At 58.2% G+C, this 27,061-nt stretch overlaps 1 protein-coding gene across 1 annotated transcript in view; it reads right to left on the bottom strand.

Annotated features, from left to right (window-relative positions):
* TSPEAR (thrombospondin type laminin G domain and EAR repeats) overlaps positions 1-27,061 on the bottom strand; it is a 319,882-nt gene that overhangs the window by 17,552 nt on the left and 275,269 nt on the right. Inside the window, exons 5-11 of the mRNA XM_037830557.1 lie at positions 26,268-26,424; positions 24,724-24,855; positions 23,233-23,459; positions 20,394-20,580; positions 19,275-19,504; positions 4,206-4,393; positions 2,080-2,181 (exon numbers count right to left, since the gene is read on the bottom strand). Coding sequence (XP_037686485.1) covers positions 2,080-2,181; positions 4,206-4,393; positions 19,275-19,504; positions 20,394-20,580; positions 23,233-23,459; positions 24,724-24,855; positions 26,268-26,424 — 1,223 coding nt within the window. The remainder of the gene's footprint in view (positions 1-2,079; positions 2,182-4,205; positions 4,394-19,274; positions 19,505-20,393; positions 20,581-23,232; positions 23,460-24,723; positions 24,856-26,267; positions 26,425-27,061) is intronic.

The raw sequence follows: 27,061 nt of genomic DNA, 5'->3' as shown, positions 1-27,061 counted from the left end.
TTTTAAAATTACTTTGTCCCACTGAAAACTGTCTAGCAATAAATTTGAAAATCTAAAGAAAGTTGATACTTTTTTAGTAAAATATAGATCAGCAGAATTTTATCAAGAAGAGATGGTTCATCAATTTCCTTGGGGTATAGTAGGAGCATATTGGAAGCAATGTAGTTATTTTAGGATATTTATTTTTCTTATTCCTTTACTTTGTTTGAAATTTTTAAAAAATTATTTGATAAATAAAGTTTAAAAATTTTTAAAAAAAGAAGAGATGGAAAACCCAAATAAGGCAATAACCACAGGAATAATTGAAAAATTTGTCAAAGATATGCTTTTGGAAAGGCACTGGGTCCAGATGGTTTTACAAGTGAATTTAATCTACTCTTCAAAGAAAACAGATAAACCCTTTATTCATAAGTGTAGTTTTGGTGAGCTCTGGAGTGGAGGTTTATTAAGTGAGCTTATGTTTATTCCTCATAAAAAAACTAGTAAAGATAAGTCCCCAAAAGAAACCCACAGAACAATTCCATTTCCTATTATAGATGCAAAAATCTTAAATATAAACAGTTAGAATCCAGAACCATATTAACTATTGCGCATCATCATGACGGAACACAAGGAGAGTCTCGATATCAATCACTACACAAAAGGGTGAGGGGAAAGAGCCACAATGGGCCCCACCAGAACCTGAAGGGAACCGTGGACAGGCAGCTCAGGCTGCTCGCACACGGCCAAGGCAACTTCCCGATAATCGTGCTCGTGAGATCAGAGCCCTGCAGATCTGCTAGTATTCAAGATTGCTCTGCACTGTCTAGCTAAGTTGAGAAAACTAAGTAAGCAGCAAAAATACAAGTGATAAAGAGGCAAAGCTGTCTTTATTCTCAGGTGTAATTATATTCCTAGAAACCTCGTGAAACTCTTCTCAAGAAAAAACCTATTAGAATTGATAAGATAATCTGTTTAGGTGGCTAGACGCAAAAAATGATGGCCATGAGGAATGGCTGGATGTGGAAATGAAAAACAATCCCATTCATTGTACTTACTGTGCCAGTTTGAATGTATTATGACCCTCAAAGGCCATTATCTTAGACGTAATCTTGTGTGGGCAGACCTATCAGTGTTAATTAGATTGTAATTCTTTGAGTGTTTCCATGGAGATGTGCCCCACCCAACTGTAGGTGAAGACTCTGATTGGATAATTTCCATGGAGGTGTCGGCCCACCCATTGGATGGGTCTGAATTAAATTACTGGAGCCATATAAATGAGCTGACAAATAGAAGGAACTCAGTGCAGCTGAGAGTGACATTCTGAAGAGGAGCTACAGCCCAGAGGGACACTTTGAAGAAAGCACTGGAACTGAGGAGACAGCCGTTGAAAGCAGACTTTTGCTCTAGAGAAGCTAAGAGAGGACAAACACCCCAAGAGCAACTAAGAGTGACATTTTTGAGGAGCTGCAGCCTAGAGAGGAACGTCCTGGGAGAAAGCCATTTTGAAACCAGAACTCTGGAGCAGACGCCAGCCACGTGCCTTCCCAGCTAACAGAGGTTTTCCAGATGCCATTGGCCATCCTCCAGTGAAGGGACCCGATTGTTGATGCCTTATGTTGGACACTTAATGGCCTTAAGACTGTAACTGTGTAACCAAATAACCCCCCTTTTATAAAAGCCAATCCATTTCCGGTGTTTTGCATTCCAGCAGCATTAGCAAACTAGAACACTTACAATCCCCGAAAAACTTGTAGAAATAAATGTACTGAGAATGACACTGACTTAGTGTCCATTTGAGGAATATTAAATCTTACTGGATGGCACAAGGGAAGTGGACACTCACCAGAATCCTGGGTGGGGACATTTGATAGGATAAAATATCAATAAACTTCAAGTTCATGGCTCCAGACTGCGTCTCCAGTCCGAATCCATGGCTTAGCCAATCCGCGGATGTCCCCAGCCACAGCCTCTGCTCAGGTGTGGCCCTGCCCCAGGTGACATGCTGGGCAGGACGGAGCCTCGGGAAACCCATTCCGAGCCAGTGGCTGCAAGGTGTAGTGACACAGCCAGGAGGACCCTGGTCTTGGCAGCTCTTACCTGTAGATAATACTGTTCACCGAGAAGGTATTTCCATCAAAGGAATTCGCCACCACCAGGAAGGAATCTTCTCCCACTGAGAAGAACTCCCAGTCCAGGGCACTGTGGGGACAAGTGGGCAGGTATCAGGGCTCACAGCTCCCAGCAGTGCCAGCTCCTAATGCCAGCCTCGGGGGCCCTGGTCCCACCCCCAAAATTTGCAGACGAGGAGCCCAGCCCCTCCAGGAGGCTCAGCAAGCCGGTCTGTGTCACGGTGACGGAAGTCGGCTGCTCACTTTTAAGAGGTTGAATTAATCAGAGGAAAAGCACCGGGCCCAGGCCTCCTGCAGTGTGTGCAGTGCCGTCTGAGGCACCAGCCACGTTCTCCTGGCTGCTTCCCCTCGAGCCGCCCCAAGGACGTGCTGACAAACCCACCCACCCTTGGACACTGCTTCTCATTGCACTGATGAGCCTCTTCCTGTCTTGGGCAGGGGTCTCTTCTGGCTGTGCCGAGGGTGAGCCTCTGCTCCAGACAGCTCAGCTGGGGGGCCTGACCGGGCTCCTGGAAAGAGCCTCCGAGAGGTCCCGGGGGCCGAGGTCTCCCCTGCCTTACCTCCCTGATGACGCAGGTCCCAAAGGCCCAGCTGCGTGGCAGGTGGGAGCCAGCCTGACCCCAAAGTCGAGGTGCTGCCTCTGTGCCCAGCGGCCTCAGGGCTGTGGCCTGTTCAAGAGGACAGGGCACCCCTATCTCTGCTGAGGTCCATCTGCAGGCTGTTTCCCTGCAGCCTAGAGCGCGTGCTCAGACAGCGGCCTGGGGGTGCACGGCAGTGCCCAGGGGACACACTGGGGTGAGGGGTGCTGGTGGGTCCCCTGGACGCCTCACTCCCTCCGTTAGCCAGGACCGTGTCTGGGGCCACCCCAAAGTGGGGACCACAACTCGACTCATTGAGGAGGGGCACACAATGTCCCCGTCCTGGACGGAGCAGAGCTGTGTGGGGGGTGGGCCCGTTGTGTGGCTCCGCGGGCACCATGGAAGGCAGCCCCTCGGCCCAGCCCGTGAGCGGGAGCAGGCACCTCCGTGAGCTCCTGTTCTCTGTCTCCTGTTCTGACTTATTTTTGTTTTCTTAATTTTTGAAAACTATAAGAGTGACACATTAATAAATAAACCTCATGAGCGTTTGTAGACCAAGTGATTGAGAAGCACATGGGGTGAAAGTGGAGGTGCCCCTGCCCTGTTCCAGCCCACGCCCTCCACAGGGAGCCTCGCTCATAACTCGCCCAGGTCCTTCTCTGTGCTCCTGCACAGGATGTGCAGCTGTGAGATAGGCATTTGTTGTGTTTTTCTTCGCTTAAATTAGATCATAGGATTTCACTGTTCTTCCACTGGCTTTTTCACTTAACAGTTTATTTTAGAGACATCCTCCCCTTTTATAAATTTGTTGTCGTATCCTTCCAGCTGAGAACAGCACCTGACCCCAGGAGGGGCCTGATGAAAATCTGTGGATTGAAACAAGGAGTGGATGAACTGGCAAAGCCACCGGCTTGGCTCCCGGGCTGGCATCGGAGCCGGATGCAGCTCAGAGTGTAACCCAGAAAGCGCCCCGGCTCCGAACAGCACATTTCCACTCACGGACGTGCAGGGCCCACACCTAGAGGAAGCCCCGTGCAGGGCCCCGCACCCCAAACGCGGCTTCTGCATAACCCTCCTGTACCACGGGGCAGGTGCGCCTACCACCGACACCCTGGTGGGGGCTGAGCCACCCTCTTCCTGCACCTCCCACTCGCCCGGTCGTTGCGCTGTCGGGAGGAGGCAGATGGGAATGAGGCAATCTGGGTGGCGCGAGGGGCAGGGCTTCGGTCGCGGATCTAATCTGAGGCCGGCACTCACACTGCCCTGGGTTGCCGGGGACAAGCCATCTCCCTGTGTGCAGCCAGATTCCCATATCCCTGCGGCGGGCACACTCCTGCCCCCAGAGCGTCGGAACGCGCAAGCTCTGGCCACAGCCCGGGCTCTGGAAATCAAACCCGAGGACGCGGGGCCATGCCCTCCACGGAAGGGCAGTGCGGAAGGCTCCAGACAGGGTGGCTGACACCAGAAAACCCTGAGCCAGCCTCCCTTCTCATCGGCCACCAGCCTGAACTAGTACCTGCAGGTGGGGATGTCTTGAAACTTGACGAACATCTGCGCAGTGACATTCAGCTCGTAGATGACGGAGTTGATGACGTAGGAGTCGTTTTGTGCTTGCACTTCGGCATCGTAGCTGTGGCTGTTGGCCACGGCGAGAAAGAGCCTCTCCCCGATGCGGAAAACCTCCCAGTCGGCAGCGCCGAATGTCTAGGACGAAAGGAGATGGATGCAGAGCGGATAAAGACATCCGAAGGGACATGTGCAGTGCTGCCGCCCGGATGTGGCTCGGGCGCCCACTGCACTCCAGGAGCCCTGTGTGGGCACGGACACTGTCCCCCGTCTGGTTTCCTTGCTCTCCTGGCCCCACTGGCCCCCTTTCTCCTACACTCACATCAGCGCCAAACTGTGCCGATCTCAAGAGGTGACTCACGTGACGTGATTATTAGCAATCTGTGCCCCCAGCACCCACATGCCCGAGTGCTGCCTATCCTGCGGGGGCTGGCTGACGTAACACCTCTTCCAGGGAGCCCTCCTAGATTCCCCCAGCCCTGGCCCTGAACTCCGTGTGTCTTCCTGCAGGTTGTGCCTGGCCTTACGGATTCAGCTGAGGGTTTCCTTTGACTCTGTGGACAGAGCCCCACCTCTGGGGTCCCACGCAAGTCATTCCCCCTTAAATAGCTTGTCAGCTAGGGGTATGGTGCCCCTGGGGGGATAAGGCTGGACGTTTATATGCCTGGTGTCCTGGACCTTTTCCAGCAGACTCTGGCTGTGTGAGCACATTTGTACAGGGGAAGGGCCCATGAGGAGGAAGTTTGGGCCTCAGTCCCTTGGGGTTCCTGGTGGCAGGGGTGTGTGGGGACAGAAAGGACTGGAAAGTTGGTGCCAGGTCCAGGTCCGAGCCCTGGGTCTGAGCCCTGAGGAGAGACGGCCGGGCAGGGAGGAACGGAGCCACGTTTCTGGGACAACGCAGGACGGTGGCAGGGAGGAGGCCCTGCTGGGCAATTTCTTCAAATGTTGAACAGGCCTATCCTACACCCCAGAATTCCACCCCTAGGTTTTTACCCAAGAGAAATAAAAAAGAGAGCCTTATATAAATGTTCTTAGCAACTTTGTTCATCACAGTCGAAGGCTGGGAGCAGCCAGCACCCTTCAACTGGGGAAGGGGCACACGTAACACATCGAGGTGAGGGGATGGCACCCGGCAGGGGGGAGCAGCACACGACGTAGCCGTCCAACGGTGCCCGCTGCTTACTGTATGGCTCCATTTATCTGAAGCGCTACAGGGGAAAAGCTATTACACAGTCATGGAAATCAGCACTGTGGGTGTCTGGGGGAGACGGGGGATGAGGGGACCCCTGACCACAGTGGGAACCTTCAAGAATGAGGAAAATAGTCTCTTTTGGTTGTGGTGTTATTAGAACTGACCACTCTACACTAAAAGTCAGCAGATTTCACTGTTTGCACAAACGAAGAATTCTAGGAAAAAACAAAAAGGGCTCCTTGCCCGGTGGAATACGGCCTTCGACGACAGGGACCGTCCCCAGCATCTTAAATCCCGGGGCTTAGTGACTCTGGCTGGTGCCTGAGCTGTTTCTCCGTCCCCCGCAGTGTGAGGTTGGTTAGGGCCCTGCACCGGGCTGGTACTGCCCTGGCTGGTTCGGTTCTGCTGCAGGGAATGCTGTGTGCATGGAGGGAAGGACAGACAGCTGGGGGTGCCTGTGCATCGGGTGACATTTGTGTGTCCAGCTGCTGGCTGGAGTGGAGTGAGAACTGGACTGAGGGAGCTCTGCTCCACGGCCACTTCCCAGCAGGAGAAAAACCTTTTTGCCTGTCGTGCAGGTCAGCAGTTTGGGTGGAATTCCTTTGCTCTGGCACCTGCAGTGAGCTGAGGGCCGGTGCCTGCTTCTGAGAGGATGCTCCTCTATGGCCCCACCAGCCGCCCTGGGGCCGGGGACACCCCGTCCTGGCTGGGTCATGGTGGACGCTCCCCCAGCTGGCCTCGCGTTGGCCAACGCTCCGAGGCAGGTCCTACTGCATCCCGGGTGCACACAAGGGGACAAGCAGGGAAGGGACAGCCCACAGCCGCCCGCTGGAAGCCAGCCGGTCTCTGGGCTCAGGGATCTCCGCTGCATCCCGGGGCTGGGCTGTCACTCGGTCGTCCTGGCCTGGGGCAGAGGGTCAGGCCTCGGGTTGGCCACGGCCTCTCTTCCCGGCTGCACCCCATGCCCCGGAGGGCCTCCCGGAGAAGCCTGGTGGCCTTGGGGGCGACGGCTCCGGGAGGTGCCCCTGGTCCACCATGGATGATGTTCTATCTACCCCCAGCCTCGCAGAAGGGCTGGTGCCCGCAGCTCCGTGCCCAGCTGACCCCTGTGGGCGTCTCTGCCAGCCGTCTGTCTGAGCCTGTCTGTCCCTGCGCGTTCTCCCGCAAAGCAGCAGGGGGTGCCGCCGCCCGTCCCTGGCCCCGCTGCACAGGTGAGCCTCCGAAATGGGTCCAGAGCCCGGGGCTGCCACACAGACCGGGCTACCAACTGCGATCTGAAGCTGGGAGGGTGGCTCGTGGGACCCGGTGGTGCCGGCTGCAACCAGGACACCCAAGGGCGCTGACCCCGTGGCCAGGTGCGGGCAGCCTGGGTTGGGGCCCTCTCCTCCCAGGCTCCCCGGGGTCGGGGCTGGTTCTGCCCTGAATTTAGAGGTGAGGGCAGCGATGTTCCAAGGGGTCACCTGATGCCCCGTGGGGAGGGGCCATGCCACAGCCGGCTCTTCCTGGCGGACGGGGGCAAATGCCATCGTGATCAGCAGCTGTGCCTCTCGGAGCCGCTGCCCTCGCCACTGCGGTGCTCAAATTTCCCTCCATGGAGAGCCTGGAAGGTCCCCCAGGACGTGGAGTGTGGCCGGGAAGAGGCTGCGGCTGATCCGAGGCGTGACCCTCTCAGGGTGCCCTGCACTGACCCCTCTCGGACAAGCAGCGGGGGCCCTGGACTGGGGGGGGCGGCGCTTCACAGAACACGGTTTCCAAACACCCCTCCCAGATGTCGGATGCGACGCAAACACAGCTACGGGACTTGGGAGAGGAGAAACAGCGTCACGGCACTAGTGAATCACAGGGTCCCCTGACCTCGTGCTGAGGGAACCAGGTCAGATGGAAATCACGCACACATGTGCACACTCACCTGAACGCATATGCACACACACACGCCTGCATGAACATGTGTACACACCTGCGTGCATATGTGCACACTCCTGCATGCACACATTCCTGCATGCCCACACCTGCACACAGACACATGAACAGATGCACATGCCTGTGCACACACACCTGCAGGAACACACATACACACCGGCATGCACACAGGACACACATGCACACCCATGCAGCACGAGTCTCCAAATCCACAGGCCCTCCTTCCGGCTGTGAGCTGCCTGACGCTCATGTTTGTCTTGGCATCATCCCCGCCCGGGCAAGGTGAGTGCAGAGTGGGTCTCGGGAGCAGAAGGATGTGAGACCCCTCTTCAGGAGAGGGGCTGGGGTCCCTGCTCTGTGGCCTCTCAGGGTCAGGGGAGAGCAGCAAGAGCTCCCCCGACCGCCATGCAATGAGAGTGACTGAGCCAGGCACCGGGCCCCAGTGTGAGCCGAGCACCTGCCCTGGCCTCGACGAGCCCCGGAGTGGAGGGTGGGCAGTTGGGAGGTTCGTGGAGGGGCTGCCCAGGGCTTTGGGAGCCCCAGCAGGAGAGACCCCGAAGTGCCCAGAGGAAGGACGGGGGAGAGGCCATGGGGCTGCAAGGCAGGGAGGGGCACCCCGGCAGAAGCAGCACAAGACAAATGCTGAGGGGCATGGGGGAGCCAGGACAGGGGCTCGGCATGGCCTGGGAGCAGGTGGGGGCACAGCGGGAGGAGGGGAGGCTGGGCCCAGGTGGGAGGGTCCTGGGGCCATGGAAAGGGGCTGGGACCTACGAGAGGGCACTGGGGAGCCAGAGAAGGCTTTTGAGCAGAGGGGTGATGAGCTGGGGTGCTGGTTGGACGGCTGTGCCACCCACAGGAGCTAGGAATGTTCGGGACACAGACGGGAGGAGGGTGTGAGTGTTGTTTAGAGAGCACCAGGGGGTGTGGTGAGTCCCACCCAAGAGGGCAGAGGCACCAGGGCAGGGGGCCAAGGGGCATGGGGTGGGGGGAGGCAGAAGACCGAAGTCCCCGGCTCCCAGGGCTGCACTGGGGCAGAGGCCGCCCAGGCCTGGGGCCTGGCTTCCAGCCACTCCTGGAATCAAAGCTCCATTAGGGGCTCACCAGGGAGACGTGATTAAATTCCCACATCAAAACGGCCCTGCCAAACCTCACTGGCACAGGCGCCGAGCCGGCCGGCACCTGCTAGGCTGGCAGCCCTACCCTCCACGTGGAATTCCCCGCAGCCCTGCCATGCCAGCCCCTGGCCTGGTGCCCGGCAGGCTCGGAGCAGCTCGCGGGATGGTGGCCTCCGGATCAGCAGCTGGGAGCACCCGGGTGCCCCACAGCCTCCCTCGAGGGCGGGCGGGTCCCGGCAATCAGAGCACACATTGCTGGGGAAGGAAAGCAGGCGCCTCTGTGGTCTGGGGCGCTGTCCTGACTGAGGTTGGGGGCCAGGGGAAGGCCACCACAAAGGGTCCCCTGCCCAGCCACCCAGGGAAGGCAGCAGCCCTACAGGGCCTTGGGGAGGGGGTCCTGGGCAAAGGCCGGGTTCTGGGAGCTGCAGGCAGCTGGGCTGTGGAAGGAGGGCCTCAGAGGACAAGCAGCTGCTGGCTGGCTCGGGGCTCAGCACGCTCCCCAGCCAGCACAGGGGACCCCTTGGCGCCTCTTCCCACCCCCAGCAGACCCCCCAACCTTTGCCACCTGCCCCCGCTGCCTGGGTCCCTGCCGGCTCCTGTTGGACAGAGAAAGCAGAAGTCACCCTCCAGGGCACAGCTCCCCGTGCAGCCCCTCCGAGGCTCACCCCGGCCTGCCGACCTGCAACACGGCTCTCGTGGCCACGCCCAATCTCAGGTGAGAGACTCAGAGTTGCACGTGGCCCGGCCAGGGCTTGCAGCGGGCACCTGCCGGCTCCGGAGCCTCCCGCTGAACCACCGTGCCCCTGGCTGCACTCGCCCTGCTCTGCTCCTGGCACCTCCCTGCCTGTCCCTGCAATGGGAGTGTGTGTGCATGTGTGTGCACGTGTGAACACGTGTGTCTGTGCATGTGCGTGTGCATGCATGTGCATTTGTTGGGGGGCAGTGGTAGTATTTGGGGTCCCTTGGAGGGCAATGAGGCCATGGACCCTTCTCCACGCTTCCAAAACCACAAAGCTTTGAAAGCTGTAAGATCTTTTTGTTTGCAGCAAGCTCATTTAGGGGCAAAGTCCCGCCTCAACAGGTGAGGCCTTTAAAGTCTGCACCCCACTCGGTGTGAATATCCGTGCATGAGGCCACAGAGACGGGGGGGTCTTGACTGCGGGCACTGCTCCAGACCTGTCCGGGCAGATGGGAGGGACGTTTGGGGACCCCACCGCGCCTGCTGAAACATGTTGGATTCTGACCCCTTGGGCCTCGCAGGTTTGGGATGAGGGGCTGTGGTCTCACGGGGCAGATGCTACGGTGCCTGGTGTCGGTGCCCACCACGCTGGGCTGTGTGTAGAGGCTGGTGCAGACATGGGCACCAATGTAAATGGGGGTGCCACTTAGCAGCTGCAGAAGCCAGGGACACTCTCGGCCCTGCCCACAGGGTCTGTGTTGTGCTGGGTGGACGTGGTGGGCAGCGAGCCCATGGCGGGAGAGAGGAGGAGTGAACGAGACAACAAGTGTCTCTCGGGGGCTTCGTTGTGCATGTGTGGGCATGTGCACACACGTGTTTGTGTGCACACACGTGTTTGTGTACTCGCACAGCATGCTCACAGGTGCCTGCATTCAGGAACACGTGCCCGTGCACACGTCTTTGTGTGCACACAGGTTCTCACAGGGCACGTGCATGTGTGAGTGTACACATGTGCAGGGATGTGTCTGTATTGGTGTGTTTTCCTCTCATTTCCAGGGATTTGGGGCAGGGAAGGAGGTGGAATCTCAGCTCAGGGTCCTTTTCCAGATTTTCTGCTTTTCACTTTTTACTTTTGCCTGCACATTCGTGTCCTTAGCTGAGACCACGTTTCAGACAAGCCCCCAGCTTTGCCAGATGATACCTCCTTGGGTGGCATCTCTGACGCCCTCCAGGTGTCTGCGGGCCCATCATCCACCCTGTCACCTCCTGGCCTGTGCTCCCCGCTCCTCCCAGCCTCACAGCACCCCCACCAGCCAACTGCCTGGGTAATGAACCCCACTTCTTTGCTAGCTGCCCCCGTTGCCCCGTTCCCCCTCTGCCCCTCCTGGATGCTCCTATGCTGGCAGCTGCTTTTATCTCCGGGATCACGTGGCCCAGCAGCTGCCAGCGCAGGAGCTTCCTGGGGACGGTCCCAGCTGGTGAGGCCAACTCCTCTGTGCCTTGACCTCTGCCACATGGAGGAAGGCTCTGGAATTCCTGGTGGAGGGGCACAGGGAGGCTGAGAGGCTGGTGCCCAGGAAGGTGCCCTCTTCCCCCGCAGGGGCCCCAGCCCACTCCCAGGCTGGCAGCTGCCGGAGCACACCCTGCCTCCGGGCTGGGGCTCTGGTGCCCACACTCCCCTGGGGAGTCCCAGCTCAGCGCCTCTGCCCCCTCCCGCTGACCCCCCAGGTGCACCCCTGAGCCCCTCTGTGTGTGCAGCTCCTCTGCGCCCCCCGTCCCTCGCCGAGAGCTCAGTGTCCAAAGCATCTCGGCTTTGCTGCTTCAAAGCGCGCGTCATGAAAGGCATTGCAACACTGCAAGCCAAACAGTAAACAAATTAAGACACCCCGGGAGCCCAAAGGACCTAAACACAATACCAGAAATGTTGGCAAAACATTAAAGTGGAGCTCCGTGGGCTGTGAGGAGTTACTGAAGCGGCTGAAACGCGGCTGGGAGGAAGGCGCCTCACGGGGGTCGGAGGAGCCCGGCGGCGCCAGCGCGTTCCCGGCCGAGGGTCCCTGTCCCCGCGGGTCTGGGTGGCCGGTGCCCGGCCTGACCGCCTGCCCAGCTCGCCCCTGCCCTCTTGAGCATCACCAGCCGTCCAGCCGGACTCTCCCCTCGTGTCCTGGGCATAGCAGGCCGTGTGCAGGGGCGTCCTGTGCCCACCGGGCGTTCCCCCTTCCCTGGGCTCCGGGATGGCCCTGCACGAGGGCCTGCTCCTCACGGCCACACCCTGCAAGGCCTCCCTCAGGCCTCCGGGACAGGCCAAGGCCCGGGCGAGGCTGGTGACCCAGGCCCAGCGCTGTGCTCTCAAGCTCTCGGCAGGGCTTTGCGAAGGCTGCTCGCCAGGGACAGGCCACTGCAGGTGGGTGGCCAGCACGGAGGAGCAGGGGGCCCGGCCCAGGGGATCCCAGCCCGGGGACCTGGGGGTGGGGGCTGTGCAGGCTGTGGGGTCTGTGGGTGGGGGGCTGTGCAGACAGACCAGGGGGCCTGTGGGGTGGGGGGCTATGTGGGCCCCTTCATGGTATTTGCATCCCCAAAGGGGCAGAAACAGACTCATCAGCGGACTGACCACAGGCAGCCGTGCCCTCCTCCCCCAGCCTCGTGGGTGGCAGAGGGTCTTTTTAAAAAGGAGAATAAGAGAGGCCAGGCCGTTCCCGAAGGCAGAGATCCCGGACCCAGCACGAGGCTGTGGGATCGGAGAAGGCTGCATCCGGCCCAGAGCCACCCCGTCCGGCCTCGCTCACCTGGGAGTAACCGCAAGCAGCCCCCCGTTTCCTGCAGTCGCCTTCAGCGCCTCGGATGTGCTCCCACCCACTTCCCACCCCGTGCCCCCACCCCGGGCGACCCCCCTAAACCCCGACACACGAGCTCAGCACCAGAGCCCAGGCACACCCCGGGCTTTGCCCACGCTGACTCGAGAGGCTCACAGTCACCCCTGTGCCCCTCTCCCCTCCCCGAGCCAGGCTCGCCCTGATGTGGCTCCCGCAGTTGTCTCCGTGCCTCCCCGGGGAGACGTCCCATCCCCACGTCAAACAGACTCTCAGTGTGCCTGTCTGCGTCACACTGGGACCATGCATCCCGGGTTCTCATCGCCCCTTCCTGACGTCTGCTCTCCCTCCCTGACCTTCCATCCGCCCTTCCTTCTTTCTTTATCAGAGAAAGGAAGGCGCCATCCTGCACCCCGGGTGGCCCCCGAGCCGCCCTCCTGCCATCTGCATCCCTGCTATCTGCGGTAGTGCTTTGGTCATGGCCTGTTTTCCAACTGCTGGAACACATGCCCCATGGAGCAAGGCCCCCTCTTTCCTGTGATCCCTCCTGGAACATTCTGTGCCCCCTACCACCTGGGCTGGGTGCCCTCTAGAGCCGACACAGGCCTCGTGCTCAGGCGGGCGAGACGGGCCTTCCCGGAGGGTGGGAGTCAGGGTGTGTATCCTGCCCCGTTCCCTGGGCCTAGAATTTTAGGTTGGAAACCATTTTCCTTCAGGCCCCGAGGGTGTGCCTGCCCTGCCTCCCAGCCTCTGGGGTGCTGAGGTCTGGGTTCTCTGACACCCCTGTGCCCTGGGGGTGACCCCCTGTCTCCTCTGGGGAAGGTTTTGGGGCCTTCTCTGTTCTCCACCTGCAGAGGTTTCTCACGATGCGTCGGGTGGAGACCAGCTCTTTCTTTGGTGACTCCATCACTCTCTACTTTCTAGGACCTGGGCGATGGGGTCCTGGGTCCATTCTCTGTCTCAGCCTGCCTTCTCGTCCCTCCTGTCCGCTGCAGTGAGGAGCTGGCTCCCCTCTTGTCCAGCTGACAGCTTTTATCCCCACGCCCCCGCCAGCACCAGGACAAGCTGGTAAGAAGGCCTGGTGCCCCCTCCTTTGGCACTGGGGGGAAGGTCAAACCCTGCCAGCCCCTCCCTGTGAGCAGAGCCCCTCACCCCGGCCCGCCCCGGCCACCAGAAACCGAGGCCTGCCTGCTCTCTCCGGGGCCTCTGAAAGTGAGAGAGGAGCCTCTCCGCCTTCTCGGCGTGCCTCAGTCCCCAGGTCCAAACTGAGTTTTGGGTGCAGGTCCCTCCTGCTTTTGCAGTGGCAGTCACTCCTCTGTGGTGGGAGGTTTCCAATCTCCCAGCCGTGTTACTAAACACCTTCTTTTAATGCCAGCAGTCGTATTTTTAATATCCAGGATCTCTTTTTATTCACAGCATTTTGGTATTTGTTTTATAAATGGAATAACTTCTTGAATGCATCCAAAGATCTTAATTTAAAAAATTCTCTTCTTTTTCTAGAACTAACTCCGTTTCTTCCAGTGACTATGTGTTTCTTTATTTTCCTCAGGTTTCAGGCTTTTTTTGAATTCACGGGGATCCTTAGTGGTCTGTCTGTGGCTGACGGTGAGGGGTGGGCGTGGGTGGGCCTTAGCTGCCGGAAACTTCGTTCTGGGGGTTGGGGCCCCTCATAAAGTGCCACGATGAAGGAGTGTTCTGGTTTGCTAATGCTGCCGTTATGCAAAACACCAGAAATAGATTGGCTTTCATAAAGGGAGTTTATTTGGTTACAAAGTCACAGTTCTAAGGTCATGAAAGTGTCCAAACAAAGGCATCAGCAATAGGTTACCTTCACTGGAGAACACCGATGGCGTCCGGAAAGCCTCTGTCAGCTGGGAAGGCACGTGGCTGGTGTCTGCTCTGGGTTCTGGTTTCAAAACAGCTTTCTCCCAGGACATTTGTCTCTCCAGAGCAAACTCTGGGCTAGAATCTCCAAATGTCTCCAAACATCTGCTTTCAATGGCTATCTCCAAAATGTCTCTGTCAGCTGCAGCACTGAGTTCTGTCTGAGCTCTTACAGGGCTCCAGTGATTTAATTAAGACCCACGCTGAATGGGCAGGGCCACACCTCCATGGAAATAATCTAATCAGTGTTATCACCTACAGTTGGGTGGCTCGCATCTCCATGGAAACATCAATCAAGAGGTCACACCCTAATCAGAAAGATTAATAAATCTGCTCCCACAAGATTGCATTAAAAGAATATGGCTTTTCTGAGGGACATAATATACACAAACCAGCACAAGGAGACATCCCTGAATTGGTCTTTTGTCATATCATAACTTCTTGCTCAAATACAGGAAATGCAGGCTCACAGTGTGGTCTAATATTATGCTCTTCACAATGCGCTCCCTATCCCTCACTCAGGAATCCCCTTTCTTATCACCTGTTTTGTAGATTAGAATGAGGACCCCTGGACAGCTTCCCCATTTTCTGACAACCCCAACTGGAAAAAACAAAAAAACAAATCAAAACAAAAAACAAAATAGAAAAACAAATAAAACAAAAAATCAAAAACGCCTCACTCGGTTGACCGGACAGCCCCTGCTGCGGCCTCCATCCCTGGGTGCGCGTCTCAGCTCTCGATTCCCCGCGGGTGTCTGCCCTGCCCAGCTGGTCCGGAGACACTCGGAAATGGTCCTTGAGGCTGCTTTGCAGAGTAAGCTCTTCAGCTGCTCTAATCGTCCCGCAGGGAACACATTCACGCCCCTTCCCGATTCCGCTCGGTCTCCTCGAGCACCTCGTTCCTGGCACCCACACGTGGGAGCCCAGGAGCCCACCTGCTCCGGCCGGGGGCGGCTGACCCGGCAGCTCTCCTGGCCCCGCGCGACCTGACGACACGCGCTTGACTCAGGCCCGAGGCGCTCCCCACGACTGCTGTCGGCCCACCACCCACCGCCTGCGCCGAGGCCGCCCCCAGACCCTTTTCCTGCTGCTCAAGGCCCCCGTTCTCGTTTGTCTCTGCCGCCCTCGCTTGTCCAAGTCCTCTCGGGAGCCCTGACTCACCTCGCTGGACCTGGGAGGCTCTAGCATCTGCAGCCCTGTGGGCCTTGGGGCCCAATCCCAGGTACCCAGGCTCGCGCATCAGGGAATCGGCTGCTCCACACCCTTCCCAAATTAGCCCCAGGGCACCCAAGCACGGGGTCGTCCAATCCAAGATGCCCACATTGTTCTTCTGCAGACTCAATTCTGATTACTCAGGGTGGTGGTGGCTGTGAAGTCTCTGGGACCCTAAAGGGAAGAATTCTGGGCCACTGCTCCCGGGATGCCCCTGAAGTAATGAATGCTGAGTCAGTGCTCCCAGGATGACCCTGAAGTAGTGAATGCTGAGTCCATGCTCCCAGGGATGACCCTGAAGTAATGAATGCTGAGTCAGTGCTCCCGGGATGCCCCTGAAGTAATGAATGCTGAGTCCACGCTCCCAGGGATGACTGTGAAGTAATGAATGCTGAGTGAGTGCTCCTGGGATGCCCCTGAAGTAATGAATGCTGAGTCCACGCTCCCAGGGATGACTGTGAAGTAATGAATGCTGAGTGAGTGCTCCTGGGATGCCCCTGAAGTAATGAATGCTGAGTCCACGCTCCCAGGGATGACTGTGAAGTAATGAATGCTGAGTCAGTGCCCCCAGGGATGACCCTGAAGTAGTGAATGCTGAGCTAGTGTTCCCAGGATGACCCTGAAGTAATGAATGCTGAGTCCATGCCTCCAGGGATGACCCTGAAGTAATGAATGCTGAGCTAGTGTTCCCAGGATGACCCTGAAGTAATGAATGCTGAGTCAGTGCTCCCAGGATGACCCTGAAGTAATGAATGCTGAGCCAGTGCTCCCAGGGATGACTGTGAAGTAATGACTTCTGGGCCAGTGCTCCCGGGATGCCCCTGAAGTAATGAATGCTGAGTCAGTGCTCCCGGGATGCCCCTGAAGTAATGAATGCTGAGTCCACGCTCCCAGGGATGACTGTGAAGTAATGAATGCTGAGTCAGTGCCCCCAGGGATGACCCTGAAGTAGTGAATGCTGAGCTAGTGTTCCCAGGATGACCCTGAAGTAATGAATGCTGAGTCCATGCCTCCAGGGATGACCCTGAAGTAATGAATGCTGAGCTAGTGTTCCCAGGATGACCCTGAAGTAATGAATGCTGAGTCAGTGCTCCCAGGATGACCCTGAAGTAATGAATGCTGAGCCAGTGCTCCCAGGGATGACTGTGAAGTAATGACTTCTGGGCCAGTGCTCCCGGGATGCCCCTGAAGTAATGAATGCTGAGTCAGTGCTCCCGGGATGCCCCTGAAGTAATGAATGCTGAGTCAGTGCTCCCAGGATGACCCTGAAGTAGTGAATGCTGAGTCCATGCTCCCAGGGATGACCCTGAAGTAATGAATGCTGAGTCAGTGCTCCCGGGATGACCCTGAAGTAGTGAATGCTGAGTCAGTGCTCCCGGGATGACCCTGAAGTAGTGAATGCTGAGTCAGTGCTCCCAGGATGACCCTGAAGTAGTGAATGCTGAGTCCATGCTCCCAGGGATGACCCTGAAGTAATGAATGCTGAGTCAGTGCTCCCAGGATGACCCTGAAGTAGTGAATGCTGAGTCCACGCTCCCAGGGATGACTGTGAAGTAATGAATGCTGAGTCAGTGCTCCTGGGATGCCCCTGAAGTAATGAGCCCACACTGGGGTTCCCGCCGGCCTCTGCTCACACTTTCTCTGCCCCTTTCCCGTGTGCGTCAGTGCAGTCGCCTTAGTCTGTTGCTTCCTCCTTCAATGTGTCAAGCTTGATTCTCAGGAGGTTCTTTGCTCACCTGCCTTGGTAGAGGCTGCTCCCATGTAACTCCATCTGGAAATGTATCGTTTCCCTCAGAACATCTTGCAGCAACGTTTCACCAAGCTCTGGACACAAATCCAAGCAGGTTTGAACGTGAGCGGCGCTGGGGCGGGTCCTTGGAGCCCGCTGGATGCAGCGTGGATTCCTGGACGTGGGTCTCAGCTTGTGATGACTCACGCACCTTCTCCCCGAGCACCCCAGCCGGCTCGCGCGGGGGATCCCTGCACGGCCGCTCAGCGCTGTGCTGGGGCCATTCTAACGACATCACCCAGGAAAGCACGTGGGGACGTGGCCGTGGCTGTGCCGCGGAAAGGACACAGCTTTCAGGGTGCGAACCGAGCCGGAAGGCACGGGCCCCTGTTCCATCTCGGGTGGGAACGTGTGTGGCGGGCAACTTGCATTTCTTCTCACAAATGATCCTGGAAGTGCCATGATTGCTGATTTGGGGGTTCCAGCTCGAGTTTAGCAAGTAGGCCCTGCACGGCGATGGAAGCCGGGCCCAAGGGAGATCCACTGTGCTCGGAGCCGTAAGCTTCAGAGAGCGCTGGGCCGGCGATGGACACGGCGCAAGGAACCTGCGTTCCCGACAGGCTCCCTGACACCTTGCTAACTCCAGCAAGGGCCATCAGATGGCCCGGGTTCGAATCCCAGCTCTGCCTCAGTCCAGCTGTGGGCTACCAGCAAGTTACCCTCTCTGTGCCTCAGTTTCCCCGTGTGTAAAGGGAAGTAGCAACGATACTTGGATCACAGGATGGAGGACGGGCAGCACCACACTCTCGGCAGGTGCCCATGTACCACGGTCCACAGACACCAGCCGGTGCCTCCACTAACCTCCCGAGATGCAGAGCCGCAAACGCGTGGCAGCACCACCCCATCCCCAGGCCTGCTTCCCCCAGCCCCCCATCACGGGGAGCCGCACCGCTGCCCACAGAGCTCCAGCCGTCCTTGCCTCCTGCCTGCTCCTGCCTCCTAAAGTCCTCCCCAGCTCCTGGTGCTTCCCGCCTGTGCTCCCACCTCCTCGCCCAGCACCCGTCCTGCCCTCCTGGGCCAGCACAGCAGCTCCTGACTGCACAGGGGAGCTCCCTGCAGCCAGGGAGCCAGTTCCAGTGCGGCCTTGTCCACACCCCGCCGGCCATGTCAGGGCATGCCCCGGGCACCCCTGATGCCCCTTCCCGGCCCAGCAGCCTCTGCCCCTCCCACCAGGTCTCCGCCCCACCTGCCTTCCGCATCCCTCCTGGCCGGCTCCTCCCATCCTGGGGCTTGTCGCATGTCCACCCTAAGGGAAGCCCTTCTCCGACCCTCGGACACTGCTCCCAGCGTGCCCTGGGCGTTCCTGGCAGTTCACACCATGTTGGTTAAGGCTGGTTTGTGCACAGCCGACTCTGCCCGTCGGACTGAGGCTCGAGGAGGGGGTGGGGGGTGGGAGTATCTTGTCCACATTGTGTCCCCAGGGCTGCAGCGGCCGGGCTCGAGACGGGCGTCCATTTCAATGCTGTATGGATGAATGTGGGGCCTGGTGTGGCCTGTCCTTCCTGGGCCCCAGCCAGCATCTCAAACACTCCCACTGCCCCAAAACCTCGTCTCCCTTCTGCGGGGTGCACGGCACCCTCGAGCCACCGGCCCTGAACTTGGGCTTCCTCCTCCTGTGTGGAAGCCTGTGCCCCCGTGCCCACCCCCAGGCTACTCTAGATGAGACGGGCACTCATGGAACGTTCTAGTTCAGCTTCTTGTCTAAATGTAGAGGCTGGTGACCAGGGCCCGACTGGGGGAACACCCAAGGCGGGGTGGCTCTCGAGGACAAGAAGCTGGTGCCAGCAAACAAGGTGGGGGCCTCACCTCTCCACCAGGAACACCAGTGGAGTCCCCAGGCCGCCCCCTCCCAGAGAGTCAGGCCGCTCGGCCAGCCCAGCCCCCAACTCCGGCACACTGGGTGGGAGGGGACGTCGCTGGAGCCTGACAATCTCATCACTGCCTCGACTCAAGGTTCTGCTGGCTTGTGTGGCTGGAACCAGCTGGGTGGCTCCAAAGGGGAGCTCAGCATGTGGCCCACCCCCCTACCTGCCCGGGTCAGCGCCCATCACCTCACATGCCCAAGTCAGTGCTGTCCCAGGACAGCACTGGGATGGATCAGACCAGGGGGTCCTGCTCTGGAGGGGGAGGTGTTGGGGGCTCTCTCTGCCCCCAGGAGGCCTGTGTTGTGCTGCTTGGGAAAACCCCACACCACCAGGCAGCCCCCGGGAGGGACAGTCCAGGGCCTCCCACCTCCTTTTTTTGGGTGTGCAGGCTGTGCTCAAGAATGTGGGGGTAGTGGGGTCCCGACCCCGTCAGCAGGTCTCCGCCGAGGGCCTCACTCTGCTCCCTGGCCTGCCCAGCAGTGCTCGTTGGGACGGGAGGCGGCGCGGGGCCGAGGCGGGGGGCAGAGGAGAGCCGGAGTCCAAGGGTGCTCACCGGGAACGACTGGAAGAGCCGGAAGGAGCCGCGCAGCCGGACGTAGAGGTGGGAGAGCAGCCGCGTGGAGGTGCCGTCGAAGGCGTTGGCCACGGCCAGGAAGGCGAAGGGCCCGGCCGTGAAGAACTCCCAGTCGTACGCGCCGGCCGTGGCGATGGTCTGGTTCGCCTCGAAGAGGCGGGTGCGCGGGTCCCACTTGTAGATGACGCTGCCGATGTTGTGGTTGTCACCTGGAAGCCGGGGGGCCGGGCTGAGGGGGTGCAGAGCCTGGGATGCACCCCAGGACCCTGCCCAGAGGCCCCCACCCGGCCAGTTCAGCGACCCTCACCCCTGGCACAGAGCGAGGAGCTGCCCGCCCTGCCCATGCTCTCTGTCCTCCCGTCCCCACGACCTGGTGCACACCAGGGCTGGGCCAGGCTCCCCTGGGCTGGGAAGGGGCCCTGGGCTCCCTCATCCATGAGCAGTGTTGTCTGGGCTCCTCCCCGGCGCCCCAGAGCCCTGCCTGGCGGGTCCCAGACTCAGGTGGACACCAGGGGGCTGGGTCACCATCCCCTCCCGGGCTGCCCGCTCCCATGGGTTGTCACCTCCTTGAGTTATAGGAGGGGAGGGACAGGAACAGGGACCCCTCCTGGGCCCGTGCGGCTTGCACCACACCCACTGGTGTTACAGAGCGCTTGTGTTTGGATGGAGGCACCCATGGGCACCACGGAAACGAGACCAGCTGTCAGTGTCTGCTGCAGCCGTTCACCAGCGTGCCAACTTCCCTTTTGTCGGTCCTGAGCGTGCTGCACAAACGCCGCAGCTCCTCACCTATTTCCACCAGAGCCCTCCCAAAGGGGAGCGGTGGTTAGTCCCAACTGGAAAGAGAGCTGGTGGGCAGTGTCGGCACTGGGAGCGAGGGGCGGCTCTCCCATGGGCGGGTACCTGCTTGGGCACATGCGTCTGCCCACCTGGCTGGACAGGTAAGGAGGTGGCTGTGCTGTGCTCGTGCCTCTCAGCCTTAGCTCGACGGCCAGGTATTTCAAGGTGAGCCCGAGGAAAGGGGCTGGATATTTCTAATGAGATGAAAACGCCCCCAGTGGGCGCATCTGCCCCCCGGCCCGGGGCCCCGCTCCTCACCTTCCCGGTGGTTGGCCACGACCAGGAAGTGCTCCCCGTCCACCTGGAAGGCCTCCCAGTCGCGGGCGCCGTGGGTGGCGATCCTCTGGTACGGCGCAAACCTCCGCGACCTGCGCCCCCACTTGTAGATGACGGAGAACTCCTGGCCCTCACCGTTCGCTCCGAAGTTAGCCACGGCCAGGAAGACCTGGGAGGGAGCAGAGCAGGCCACCCCGTTTCCTCAGAGCGAGCCGTCGGGTGCAAAAGTGTCCCCGTGCAGACCCGCAGTGCAGATGGGGGTGGGGGGCAAGGGCTCGGGGGCACCGCGGATATTTTCAGTTTGGAGGAAACAGACACTCGGAGGGATGCGTCGAGGGGCCGGAGCTCAGTGACCGTCACCGGGCGGAGCCACCTCTCCGTGGTCAACCGCACCTGGGGGGCGGGGGCCGGCCGAGACCCCAGCCCCGGATCTGTTCCTTGCGTTTCTGAAGACCCCTTAACATGTCCATGTTTCTTAGCTCATTTCTTCTACTTCTATCTCTATCTGCAGGTTAATAAGACTCCCAAATTCAGGACAAGCTTTACGGACAAAAATATTCATCATGACTCAGATGCACAGAAAAACTTCCCAGTGACGCATGATGTGTTCTCAACCTGAGGATGCAGTTCATCCGCTACGTGAAAATAGTGGGGCTCACGATGGGGGTACAGGAGACAAGGTCACGGCGCTGGGCGGTTACAGCCTGGAGCCCCAGGGGGGCGTGTGGTTGATGGTCAACCGGCTGACAAATGAGGGGCCGTGGAATCCAGGTATTTACCTCGCTGACCAGAAAAAATATTTTCCCCTTGTTTTCCTGAATCCCCCAGGTTTCCTTTGCTGTAAATTTATCATTTTTTAATAATGAAAAAAAAATTTCAATATGTCATCAAACACAAAAATGGGCTGGCTGTGCACTGACCACGTTGGCCACGGAACAGACGTGGGGGGCGGCGGCAGGCTCCAGAGACGGGGGTTTTGTCTGTTTGGTTCCCTATCTTACCCCAGTGCCCGGTACATGCCCTGCTGCACGCGGCACGACTGTCGGGTGAGTGAATGGCTAGATGGAAACTCATGGTTTGGGGGCAGCCCCGAGACGGTGTCCCCAGGACACGGCCTCTTGGAGCCCAGTTGGGCCAGAGGGACTGGGCTCCTGTCACGTTGGCCCTCTCCAGCACCCCACCCCCTCGGCTCAGCTCAGTCCCCGACTAGGAAGGGGGGCAGCCTGCGGGGTCACCCAGGCCAGGCCTCCTGGGGCCGGCCCCTCACCCTCGGTGCCTGAGCCACCTCCATTTGGCTTCTCCGAGGTGTGCCGGGCAAGCAAAGAAGCACTTCCGACCGGAAAGCATTTCTGCTTTGCTGACGGTGTCACCAGCTGGAGTAAAATCACCTAAGTAGGTTTTCAGTGTGGTGATAATGGGTCGCGATAGACACATAGAAACTGGTAATGTCTTAGAGATGAGCGTGTCTTCTATTTTGCAGAAACATGAATGGACTTTTTCAAAAGTCCTATTCTGGGTCGAGGGACAAAGCTAAATGCATATGACCCTGAGTGACTTCTGTGATGGGAACAAGGTTTTACAACATGAGAAATACTTTTGCCTGAGGACCTGTCGCAGGACAATCTCTCATCTGAGAAATCTGATACTGAGGATGCTGACACCTCTCCATGCTGCTCACATTCACTGCCTGATGTTTTCTGTTCTGAGGGTGAAGAACCAGTAATCCCTTCCGATATAGAAGCATATTGAACAGAACTTTTACCTAAAAAATACTCAAGTACAATTTCCAAATGATGGAAAGTGGAAAGGCCTTACTATAATAACTGGGACAGATGATTCATCTCCTTCAAGTCCCATATTAGATTATACTCAAGGAGAAGCTACACGGAAAAGCTGTGAATATTTTCAAGAAAGCAGAAAGGCCCTCTCAACTTTCTTAGATCTAGATAACATGTAACCACCTGGTCCTCTGTGAAAACAGGATGGGCTGCTGCTGTTACTTGAATCACAGAGAAGTCGTAAATAATGTGGCAAGCTTGAATACAGTCCTAATCAAATGTATGCTTATCAACATGACGTAAAGGGCAAACTAATCATAGAATGAAATGAGGAAACTATATTAACAAGTTAGAGACAAGTAATAGTAATCTCCTTTCTAATTGTTAAACAAGTAAAAGTATGTTACACTGCTCTTACAGAAGTCATAGCTTAATTAGTAAAAACACTATCAGTCGAGTTTTGCAGATATGCAAGGCTACGTCTCTGATAACATCGTGGACCCCCTCCTCTGATCTTGAACCACTCATGGATCGAGAGGCTTTGCTTTGTGAGACATTTGTGTTCATAAAGCATCATTTAATGTAAAAATAGAATATGACTTAATTAAAGTTACTGCATATCAGATGCCATAAATACTCTGTGACTGAGACAAGAAGGAGCTCTCTGATCTAATGTCCACCTGCGTCTGGAGGAGTCGGGGATCCCAGGTTTGGTAATGCTTAATTAATTTTTACATTGTAAACTTGTTCCTTTTACCTTAAGTGCTTCTTTAGTAAAATGTGTTAAAGCTGAATTCCTGTCTTGAGTGCTCTTTACTTACAAACTCTTGTCTGTCCCTGTGCTCTTAACTGAGCGGCAGGTCACTTAATGAAGCCCAAACCGACTGAATCCCGACCTGCTGAGGCTCAGGCCTTTTCTGACGGAGATCACAGGTCTGAGGTGTAAAGAGACAGCCCGTGACACCGTGTAAGGAGCCCAAGCCTCTGGACTTGGATTATTCCAGGCTACAGAGGACCCAGAAGGGCACCGAGCACAGACTTGCCTTTCTTCCGATGGTGAAATGCCTCCAGGACTGCGCTTGGTGCGTGGGAATGTTTTGATACAGAAGGAACTTCCCGTCGGTCCATCTGTAGACGGCGGAGGTGGCTTTCGGGTTGGCTGTTGCCACGAAGAGCCCGCCCTCGGGGATGGCAAACAGCTCTATGCCCAGGGTCTCGGCGTGCGTGGCCAGGCGCTGGTGCTCCTCCACGTAGTCCAGCTTCTCCTTGGCTTGTGACAGAAAAATCGAGACCCGGTTAACGCTCCCCAAGAACCTGCGCTTCCTCCCGGGAGCCAGCCGCCAGGAGCCCGGGCCCAGGGGTGGCAGATTGGATTGTGCCCAAAGTGAACGCGCTCTTAGTCTCACTCCGGAGCCCGTTTGTCAGCACGGCCCTTCGAGGATGCTGTCAGAGGGCGTGTGGACCCCGCTCAGGTGCAGCCACGTGGAATCAGGGTGGTCTTAATCCCTGTGCCTGGGAGCCTTAGAGAGAGAACCCAGGAATCAGAGAACGGAAGTCAGCGGCAACAGGGAGCGTGCGCTGTGACACGGAGGCTGTCCGGAACACAACAGGCTCCGGGAGAGAGTGACCCTGCCGACGCCTGGAGCTCGGGCCTCCAGCCTCCTGAGCGAGGTGGAAACCTCCTGTGGCTTAGGCCGGTGTGTGGCGTTCATCCCGGCTGCTGGCTCCCGGAGACAGTGTGACTCCCCACGTGCCGGGCACAGATCCTCACCAAGGGCTCTCTGCCTGGCGCTGCCAAAGGCAGGCTGTGGGCTCTGCCTGAGTAGTGAGCTGCAGGGCCCCCCCAAAAATAGCAACAGAAGGAAAGCTGTATGTCGCACCCTTGCTAAAACATTTTGCTTCTACAAAGGCTGGGCCCTGGATGGACGAGACGGGGTGGCTCGGCTGTCCCAGCCCTGCTGGACGACACTGTAAGGCCGGCTCTCCCTTCCCACGGGCAGGGGACTTGTGAACGTGCGCTGCAGGAATAGTGCTTCCCCATCCTTGCTGTCCTTGTCACCCTTGCCTCTTCCCCACGACTTTGAGGGGGCTGGGGGTGGGCAGGGAGGCGGCGGGGCCCTGGGAGCCAGCCCGCCCCTCCGGAGTGGGGGTGTGTGGGCGTCTGCTTGCTCTTCTGCCCTTGGTGTGGGACGAGCTGCAGAGGGTTCGAGGCCCAGCGGTGTGTGCGCCAGGCTGAGGAGAGCCACGTTGGTGAAGGACACGCAGTTCTGGGATGATGGTGCCCTGGCTCACCTGGGGCCCTCCTGACTGACACCCATTGAGCAGGTGTAATTAGGGAGCTGTCCCTTTCCACGGCCCAGGGCCCCACCTGGATGACAGGCTCTGTGGTCATCTAGAGCCAGCCCGAGACCACATTTCAGTAACTCCACTCGCCCCGGCCGTGGCGTGGCAGAGCTGCCCGCTGAGTGTATGGGAAGGCTGGTGTCCTGCGCCCCCGGGGCCCCACGGGTCACGGCCGGACACCACCCACTCACCTGCTAACACAGGAATCCACCGGCTGCCCATGCAGAGGTACAGCCCCTTCCGGGAGGCGTCAAACCAGAACTGGCCGTCTTCCAGCTTGGTGCACCGGGGCTGGGGTCCCAGCGTCACCTTCAGGTCCGTTTCTGAGTGGAAGAGGGGGTAAGACGGGGGTCTGAGTCAGTGCTCCTTGGGGAAGACCGGATCCGGAGGTGGAGCCCGGCCCCCGGGGGTGAGGGTGGGGCCACCTCTGCCTTTCCGGATCCGGAAGGACCTGCTCAGGACCCTTTCTGTCCAGCCAGGAAAGGGAGAACCTGAGAGAGAAGCAACGTGCCCCAGACATTTGCACGGAGGGAACCGTGATGCCGTGCATGTAATCTGCTCGCCCACAAAGGAAGAGCTTCTCTCCGTTTGATCTTTAGCATTTTGGAACCTCTTAGTACTTACAGGGCCCTGCTGGCCTCCGCTCCTATCTACCCCACTGGCTGGAGGCACTGGTTTATTTAAACGTCCCTGTTGCTTAGTTCTGTGCCACTTTTACTCCAGTCATTTCTAGTCACCACACGTCCCTCTCGGATCAAGCACATCCAGCTGGCTGGCGCCACGTCACAGCTTCACAAGGGGGTCCGTGGCCCAGCCCCGTCCCACCCTGACCAGCCTTGGCCTCTCCAAGCCTCCAGCTGGAGCAGGGGGATCGGAGTAGCTGCTCCTGAGGCCTCCCTCCAGTCCCACCGGCCGGGGCTGCGGCTGCCGAGGACCAGCCATGGCTGCCGAGACCTCTGGGAACCCCGAGGTGCCCCTGCCAGGAAGGAAATGCCGGCCTGGGACGCACTCCATGTGGGGCTCCGGAACGAGGACCCCGGGGCTCCAGGGGGGCGGTCGGCTGTTTCTGCACCTCAGAGCTGGGGTAGGGGGAGGCGAGTGTAGGGTGGTGGAGACAAGGGGCACCTTGGTTGGGGGACAGGGGTTCAGATTCTCCAGGTAGCGTGGGAGTTCAATAAATGCAGCTAACATTAAAAACGTATGTTTGGAAAACCCAAATATAAATGAAAGAAAGCAAAGTGAGGGAAACCCTCTGGGCTGCTGGGTGCCTACAGAAAATACAAACATACCCTGTGGGGCCTGGAGCCTGATTCCGGGGCCGCACACTGAGGATGGGTGTCTGTTAGAGGCGGGTGGGCCGGAAACACTGCTGTGGCAGACGGAGCAGCGGTGGGTGGGAGTGAGAAGGCTCAGGGAAGGGAGATTTTCTAGAATTATTGATACCTGCACCCAGCCTGGGGTCCTCAGGGAGGGCGAGGGCTCCCCTCGCGGCTCTGCCTGAGCAAGGGTTGGAGGGCCGGCCCGGTTGGAGGGGGACAGGACAACTCTGGCATCTCGATGGCCCGATACCCTCTTCACGGAGCTTGAGGGCTCTCTTGGCCAATTCTGTCATTGTGGCAATGAGAGGACCCCCCAGGAGAGGCGGAGAAGGCTGGCCCATTTGCTGCCCACCATGAGGCAAGGGTATTGGGGTGTCTGGCATCGGCATGGGGGAGTGGCCCTTCGGCCTACTAACCGTAGGGATATTTGAGCACCTCGTTGTCTTCTGGTTTTCCCGTGAGACGCTGCAGGATCGGGGGGATGGACAACACGGCCAGCTCGGGGTTTTGGCTGGGACACAGCTGTGGGGTAGCATCTGAGCCTGGCACCAGAACCAGTTGCCTCATCAGGCCCTGTAGAGACAGACAACCGGCTCAGCTCCCACGGCTGCTGGAGAGGGGCCTGGCACCACTGCGGCATGACCCGTGCTGCCCCAGAAGGAAGGGTACAGTGTGGTGGGGAAATCTGACATTTTCTAGAGCTAGAAGAGAAAAACCTGCATGCTGGCTATTGGAGAGACAACTGGGAGACACAGTAGAGAACCACCCTTTTAAGTTTATTAAATCACAGACGGGGATTTTTCTTGTGGACTAACTTAGAGTAACTGAGCTATAGTGTCCATCCATCCATCCTCCTCCCACCCGCTGTCCACCCACCCATGCACCCACCCACCCATCCATCCACCATCCATCAACCATCCACCCATCCATGCACCCATCCACCCATCCATCCACCCATCCAGCAATCATCCAACCATCCACCATCCATCAACCATCCAACCATCCACCCATCCACCCATCCATCCACCCATCCACCCATCCACCCATCCATCCACCCATCCATGCACCCATCCATCCACCATCCACCATCCATCAACCATCCAACCATCCACCCATCCATCCATTCATCCAACCATCCATCCATAATCTATCCATCTATCCACCCACCCACCCATCTATCCATCCACCCATCCACCATCCAACCATCTAT

The sequence above is a fragment of the Choloepus didactylus genome, chromosome 1 (genome assembly GCF_015220235.1).
Source record: "Choloepus didactylus isolate mChoDid1 chromosome 1, mChoDid1.pri, whole genome shotgun sequence".
Lineage (NCBI taxonomy): Eukaryota > Metazoa > Chordata > Mammalia > Pilosa > Megalonychidae > Choloepus > Choloepus didactylus.
This window is presented reverse-complemented; position numbering and strand designations above follow the sequence as displayed.